Source organism: Corvus moneduloides, chromosome Z (assembly GCF_009650955.1).
Source record: "Corvus moneduloides isolate bCorMon1 chromosome Z, bCorMon1.pri, whole genome shotgun sequence".
Taxonomy (NCBI): Eukaryota; Metazoa; Chordata; class Aves; order Passeriformes; family Corvidae; genus Corvus; species Corvus moneduloides.
The window spans coordinates 45208800-45216721 of NC_045511.1; the positions used below are offsets into that span (position 1 = coordinate 45208800).

General features: G+C 44.4%; 1 protein-coding gene across 1 annotated transcript; it reads left to right on the forward strand.

The window, feature by feature from the left end:
• The first annotated feature begins 536 nt into the window (after positions 1-536).
• GNG10 (G protein subunit gamma 10) lies at positions 537-6722 on the forward strand. The gene is made up of 3 exons (XM_032096430.1): positions 537-707; positions 3937-4068; positions 5826-6722. The coding sequence occupies exons 1-2, from the start codon at positions 627-629 to the stop codon at positions 4060-4062; spliced, it is 207 nt and encodes a 68-aa protein (XP_031952321.1). The 5' UTR covers positions 537-626; the 3' UTR covers positions 4063-4068; positions 5826-6722.
• Positions 6723-7922: the final 1200 nt, after the last annotated feature.

A 7922-nucleotide genomic window follows, 5' to 3' on the forward strand; every position in this document is an offset into this window, starting at 1 on the left:
GCAGAAGACATGTTTAGAAGTCCATCTCTGTCAGTGTTCAAGACCAAGCTGGATGGGGCTCTGCGCAACCTGATGTAGCATGTGTTATCCCTGCCCAAAGTGGTGGGGTTAGTCCCTTCAGGTCCAAACTGTTCTATGATTCTGTGAATTCCCTTTCTCCTCTCGTCTTCCCCCCTCTTTTTTCCCCACTTATTTTCTCCCTTCCCCTCCTTTTTTCCTTTGTCTCTCCTTTTCCCCGTTTTCCCTCTTTTTCCTCTTTTCTTTTTTCCTTTTTTTCTTCCTCCCTTTTTTCCTCCCTCTCCCCCCCCCCCCCCCGTTTCCTCCCCCTCCTCCCCCCGCTCCCCACTTTATTTTTTTGTTTCCTTTTCTTCCCTTCTATTTTTTCCGCCCGTGCTTGAACCAGCAGGTTTCCTGCCCCCCAAAGAAGCTCGAGCCCTCAAACCCAGCGCGCAGGGGGTTCCGGCGGAGCGCCGGGGCGGTGCCGCGGGGGCTGAGGGCGGAGCGGCCCCGGCCCCTCCCCGGGGTGGAGGCAGCCGAGCCCAGCCCAGCCCAGCCCAGCCCAGCCGGGCCGAGCCGCGCTGCCTGCCCGCCCGCTTCATCCTCTCGGTCTTCTCCGCGGCTTCGGTATGTCGTCGGGCGGTAGCCTGAGCACCATGCAGAGGCTGGTGGAGCAGCTGAAACTGGAGGCGGCCGTGGAGAGGATCAAGGTGAGCCGGGGCGCGGGGCCCCCGGGAGCGGGGTGGGGGAGAGGAGCCGCTCCTGCATTTCCCTCCGCGCTGATCCGCGCCGCCCGCCCGGGGAAGGAAGGGGGTGAGGGGTGCCTGTGCCCGGCGGGCGCCGAGCCCCGGGCCCGCGGGAGCGATGGAGCGAGTGCCGTTCCCTGGTGGAAGGAGCCGTGATAAATAATACAGCAGCTCCTAGGTAGTTCTGCACCAGCAAGCAGATAATCGGGGGTAGTTCCTCGCAGCGGAGCCAGCCCTACTCCCCCCCCGCTTCGGAGCGCTGGCAGGATCTGCAGGGGGAGGCGGTGCGGGGTGGTACCCGCTGGCACACTTGGGGAAGGCAGGCGATTTGCTACGCATGCATGAACCTTCTCCTGCTTGCACATTTCCAGACAAAGGCATCATGATGAGGCAGTCCTGTCATCTGCCAGCTCCTCAGGTTTGGTGACCTGACCGAGACAGCTCTTGGTTTCCAGCAGATTGGGGGGTCCATCACCACGCACAAAGTCCAGCATAGTCTGCGAAGTGATGGAGGTCAAATTAGTTTCTATCTTGCACTTTCCTTGTCTCCCTCCTTGCATTCGCCATTTTTCTCTGGCCAGTCACAAAAGACGAGCTTCCTCAGTCTGAACGACTGTGCCAACACATTGAGCTGCAGAAACTTAGCTAAATTATTTTAAAATAATTCAAAATTATTTAGTCCTGGCCTGGGCGGGTGAAAATTTGACGTGCTCATTGTGGTGAAACCACTACAGCTTTTGGATATCATCCTAATCAATTTGCTGATGTTACTACATTTTATTAGCAAAACTGAATCAGCAGATGCTTTATTCACTAGAAGTGACTGTGTTTATCACTGCAGTGAGGTGTGGGAATATGTGAAAAACAGCCTGTTTCAGAGTAGAAATACAGACTCTTGTGGCAAGAGGGGTACTGTCAGACACTGAAATGGTTGCCCAGCAGTTATTGTTGGTGCCTGGATCTCTGTTCCTGCTCGTTTTGAGGCAGATACATCCTCCCCACTGTTTTTTTTGTAGATGGGTAGTGGCTATAAGAGACATTGTTTGTAGTTTACAGGTGTTACTTTGTGGCAGTAACATGTTCTGGAGCTGGACTTCCCAAGGCTGCCTATTTTTCATGAGTTTGCTTGTATTCCAGGGAGGCTTGTCCTTGATGGACCTCAGTCTCATTTTTCTTGCAGCATTGTGCACAGCAGTCTCGTTCCAGTTCTGCTGTTCTAGGAGCCTGTTCATGGCTTTGAAATGACACACGATTAAAAATAAATGGTGTCATCTGTGTTTCTCTACATACAGTATAAAAACAACGTGAAATATATTCAGCAGATGAAAAACCACTCGGTTCAGTTTTAGCAAGCACTGAAATAGGAGAAAACATTGTTTCATCTACTTTGAATAGACAATGTGTTTCCAGACGGAAGCTGGTTATGAAAGGATTTTTAAAAATACATTCCATACTGCCAAGTTCCAGTGGTGATTTTGTTTACCCTGCTGGCTAAAAAAGCAGACAGGAACAATATTTTCAGAAAGAGGAAACCGAGTAGGAAAGAAGTACCCATACACATCTTGCATGCAGGAGGCTGCTGAAGGGAGCGTGTTTGTCACATGATGCAATACTGCAGAAAATTTCTGTGTGAACAGGAGAAAATAAGGAAGTTATAGGGCATAGGTAAGACTAAGAGTAGGCAGTTCTGGTTTGTATCTTTTGAGGATATACCAGGATATACATAGCTCAGTATGTGTGGGGGGAGTTTGGCAGCAAAGTGCAAAGAGATGCTGTAGGAACTGCTAACCCTTCAAGGAAAAAGCTCCACATGGCTTTGGCCTGACCAGTGTTGGCTAGTGGCATCTCTGCCTGATAGCCATGTGGTGCACAGCTGGGCACCACAAGGGGCAGGCACTGCAGTTGAGGCAAGGGTGCTAATGCTGCAGGGGGTCCAAGGGACTGGGTAGGGCAGGACAACTCTGCAGCCTCCAGAAATGGCTTCTCCTCAGGTAAGGAAGGACTGACGAAACCTGCTGCCTTAGCAGGAATCCTTGCTGCAGATGCTTCTCCCTGTACTCTGCTCAAGAGAACCTGGGAGGCTGAGGGAAAAATCTTCTCGTAACAACTCCCTGAAGTGCTGACAACTGCTCGGTAAATTGAGGCAGTTATCAGGATGAGTGTCCTGGAGGAGAGCCTGGAGGAGAGCTGGAAGACAGTGAAGAGGAGAGCAGCAAAGTAGCAAACAAAAGTGTGTGCTAGGCCAGATTTCCCATGTGTTTCCAGATAGTTTTCTATGGGATGGCCCTGAACCAAAATTCCTCTGGGGTTCCAGGGTGGTTGCTTCAGACAGGAGGCTGGGAAGTTTGAATGGTACTTCTGGCTGTTGTTTTGGCAACACTGCAGAGCTGTGTAGGAAGAAAAACCAGTGTTTCAGGAGTCCTGTAACAAAGGCAGAGGTGAGGTCAGAGGGGAACTTTTAGTTCCATCAATATGTTTAGTATTTTCTTTTATAAAATATGTATCAGACAGCATGGGTTTTAACAGTTCACTGAGGTGTTCCTAATGTGTGTTTGGGAAGCTGGGAATTCCTCTACATTTTCCTTCAAAAATGTAGGCACATGACTGACTTCCCATCCACAAGGAGAGCAGGGGAGTTCAGTGCTGAAGACATTTTACCTTTGGGATCCTGGGCTTGTTCTGCAGCTCTGAACTCTCCTTTTGGGGGGCCAGAGTGTGGATTTGAAGTTCTCACTTCACTGCTGGCGGAAGATGACAATTTGGACTTCAAAAGCTGTTCATCCTCATCTTTTTGCTTTCATTCCTTGTTATACTCTGTGTTGTTTAGAAGTTTGGAATGAAAATCCTTTAAAAAAATTATCAGAGGATAGAAGAGTTCAAATATAAACCTGAAAACACTACAGTATACTGGAAAATGATGATGGCTCTGAGCATTTTAACGAGGAGAAATTGCATCACACTTGCACCTCAGTCCTCTGCACTATTCTGGCTTATCACTGGCATAGTATTTCATGGGTGCTTCATCAGAGCTTTGTAAATTGTGCTTCTATGCTAATTTACTTGGTGTTTTAGAATCCAAGAGGTGATTTGGCTGCACTCCAGCTCTGTTTGATAATAGCTCTTCAAGAGGAAATGCTTAATAGATGCTTGTGAATGAATTAGTTTCCTCTCTGGATTTGTTTTTCCTTTTCAGGTCTCTCAGGCAGCTGCAGAACTCCAGCAGTACTGTATGCAAAATGCCTGCAAAGATGCCTTGCTTGTTGGGGTTCCTGCAGGGAGCAATCCCTTCCGAGAACCCCGATCCTGTGCTCTGCTCTGAAATCAGGTAATAAAGTCATAGATGCCATGACAACCACTCTGATTTGAAACTCAAGCCCTTGGAGGGACAAAGACACATGGTGATAGTTCTTTAAGTGTTGAGTTCTTGCTTGAGTGTTCATCATTTCCCTGTTGGCTCTGCAGACTGTTTTCTGGGTTTTTTAGGTGTGGCAGTTGAAGCATGTCTCTTTTCTACAGCTCTTTCTAGAGTTGTTTTGTTTATAAGTTGTTTTTTCTTTGTTCAGGGGTTGTGTTTTTGTGTTTGATCAGCAGTAAGGTTATTAGTAGCATCCAAACGAATTAAAATTGTCTAAGACACACAGCTATGTTTGACACAGCCAGACAGTAGACAGTCACATACCCAGCTTGGAGAGGTAAGGCCAAGCTGTGGCAATTTTATATGTTCTGATGACTAGCTCACAGGTTAAGCAAGAATCATGTTAAAATACATTTTTGTCTTTAATGTCATATTGCAGTTCATTTCGCTGTGTCTGTCCTTAGGCTCTTCCCGTGCTTACTGTTGGTACAGCAGCAAAACCATTGGAAGCAGAAAGGAGCTGAGGCAATCTGTCATCACATCCTTTGTAACATTTTCAGCACAGGGCTAAAGGATGAGCTACTCCCTGAACTCTGCCTTAGTGCTCTGCATTGCCTTTACCTACGTAACACCTATAGAGTAGGTGGGTGGGTGACCGTCCAACATGTACAAATCTTTGGGATCCAGTTCCATGATTCCCAGTCTGGCTTCTCCCATTTGTCACAAAGATTATCAATGATTGCAGCAGGAGAAAGAAAGGCCATGCATGCTAGTAGCTTTGGGTATAACAACACCATAACTTGTAAAGTCTACGTCTTTTGCTTGACAAACAAATGTGGAAGTAGGATATTCAGAAGGGGTTACTCCTCCTTAAAAGAAAAAATAAAAATAGTTCCTGCTGAAGAGCTGAAAAATCTGCAGAGAGGAAGAAACACTGAAGTCTGTTCTTTTGATGAGAGTGCTATTAAAGAAAAAATCAATGTTTTCTCTAAGGGCAGAATTTAAGCTAAAACCTAAAGTACTTGTAAAATCTTCCCCTTGCTGCTGCCAGCTGTTCCTGAGCTTGCACTTGAGCTTTTGCCTCATCAATAGCATGGCTTTGATTGTTGCTACATAGGTTTAACAAAACAGGATTGAACCTCTTTGGAACCTGAAAGAAAGGGAGCAACTGAACATGAGATGCTCTTCTGGAAAAACTTGTTGAGGGTGAAGCAAAAGCAGATTTTCTTAATTTGGGTGCTACCTGTAATCCTTCATGCAACTAAGATAAAATTTTTAATGACCATTGCATATGTTCTGTTATTTAAGCAGCCTTTCTAGTTTTTCTTTTTTTACGGGTCTGTGTCTGTGTGTGTGTCTACCTATTCTGAGGTGATCACATCATACAGATACACTACAAAATATTTTCTCAAAAGAGCTTGATGATTAATTTATGATTCTTTTAGAAATGCATAGCTCAGCCCAGGATGTCACTTAGTGGTTTTTTGCTGATAAATCAAATATTTAGTTTATTATTCTTGTGTTACCTTAGGATCATAAGAAAATCAGAGCAAAGTAAAAAAGCCAGTTAAAAATTTTATGATATTACGAGGATACCAACATCCAGCAAAGGAAAGTAATTTTTTGGTTTTTCTCAGTGCAAAGGAGCTTTTCTGTTGTGATTTGTAAGAGAAATGTATCAGCTTAAGAAGATGGCATTTAATAAACTTTTTTTTTTCCTCTTATAGGGAAGGTCATTGGAGAATTACCTTCAAGCATGACATGAATAACAACTGCCTTTCCTTCACAAGAAAAGTCTCTGTCTTTTATGTGGCTAAAACAGCATCCTAGATATTTGTCTGTGTGTTCTTGTGTATCCATATTCCACTGTCTTTTAGTAATGTTCTTGAAGTTTTTTAATGTAACTCTTTCTCTTTTCTTAACCATCACCACTTTTACTACACTATGCTAACTATACAAATATTACTTGAGAAGTTTACATTTTAGAAATTAAAAACGTGAATTTTTAACCAAATTACTTACTCTGATCTTGATAAACCATAACACCGGAATAATAGCAAAAACTATTCATGGGGATTTTTTTTTTCCAAAATAAAACAACCCAAAAGTGAATATTTAAAGTATAAAGCTAAATGCTTTGACTGCTAGAGTAATGTCCTCAGGGGACATTTTGCTTTCATTAGCAAACCTGGAACCAACTTTATTTCTTTTTCAAGTGCATCTCAGTGCATAAGTGACACATTTTATTAACTGCTGAACACAGTATGTAGCAGAGGCTTGATTCCTAAAGCATGTTTCTTGCAATACTTCTGATCTGTAAGCCTTCTTCTACTTTGTATTTTTAACAGTACTGCTGTGGTGGAATTTTCTTAATGTATTTAAAATGTTACCAAACAGACACTAAGAATCTGTGAACACCCAAAGATAATTGCATGCATCATTGTCACAGTTTGCAATACACAGAATTTACTAAAATGTGTTTGGTCATTTGCCTTCACTTTTTTTATAGAGCACTTTTACAAGAACAACTTTTTTTAGAGGTTTTTAATTTTGTCTACTTTCTATTGTTTGTATTAATCTGTTAGAAGTTGAGAAATAAAATTCCTATCCCTCTTGGCTTTGAACTCATTGTGTAATTTGTGTAGCAAAGAGCAGCTATGTAAGGAAAAGGATACTTGGATTTTGCAGTGGGAGGGGAGCTCTTTGCTTTTTTGGGAAGAGAAGGTTGCTACTGGATTTTTAGAAACAGTCTTATTAGTAGAAAAATCCCATTTGTATCTGTTGACCATATTTGTAAACACTAACAATGTTATCAGGCTCACTTACACATTTTGAAGCTGTAAGGAAGAACTCTGCAATCTGAGTACTTAACATTCATAAACAGTAACTGGAATGGGGCAACAGTGTCCTCCAGGCAGTTCAGTCTTTGTCAAAAGATTTTCGTGGTTGCTGTCCTGCAGAAAGACACCAAAATGAGAGCTGTAATACTGCCAGTATGTATTGTGCCTTTAAATATAGAAGAGAACGTCCTTTCTTCAGAGCTTTTCTTCATTCTGACTTCCTTTCACTGTAGGCTGTTTAAATATGGCAGCTTTTCTGTTAGCACTGGACAGAGTTACAGAAGTCTAGAGAAAACCAAATTACTCTTGCATAGAGGCCATCAGAGGCTTGGTTTGAGGCCAAAATGACAAAGATACTGATGAGTGCATACATCAAAAGCCTTTGGACAGCCAGCTTATGGCTGCTGCCTACTTCCTCCCAGGCAAGCCCTTCATCTTTCTTTTACCTCCTGCAATAAAACCTCCCCTCATCCCTTCACATCTGTTTCTTTCCCCAAAACTCCTGTTGCGTACTCCTTCCGGCTCAGCAATGTCAGTTGGAGCTTGGGTTTTGAAGCAGTTCCTGAGCTGGCATAAGGAGTGGGCGAATCACAGAGTGCAGCAGGGAGCCACCGCTGCTAGACAGCCAGTCAACCACTGCTGTCTCTTGGCAGCCCTGCCCAGCTCCATCTGGTCTCTTACAGCTGGAGTAGCACTGTGAGCATACTGCAGATCCTGTCTACTTCCGTGTCTTGCACCAGCAAGGGCTAGAAAGACCTGTGCAGCAGTTGTGAGATGGACTGGGAACACTCCATCCAGATGTCCCTCTGAGCATGGTGTTTATTCCTCAGACATGGATCCCAGCCTTTTCAGAGGAGTGTGGTTGCTGCACCTCTTTGCTCTCAGGGCAGTGTGCATCTGAGCTGCTGGGTAGAAGCAGGGAGAGGAGTGACAGCAATGCCACCTCTGCCCTCCCAGGGCATGTTCTGTGAGAGAAGTTGAGTG

What these genes read in the sequence shown, in the direction of transcription:
- GNG10 (XM_032096430.1), top strand. Translation starts at nt 627, where the DNA reads ATGTCGTCGGGCGGTAGCCTGAGCACCATGCAGAGGCTGGTGGAGCAG. An exon ending in CGGCCGTGGAGAGGATCAAG is followed by an intron (nt 708 to 3,936) that starts GTGAGCCGGGGC and finishes TTTCCTTTTCAG; the next exon opens with GTCTCTCAGGCAGCTGCAGA.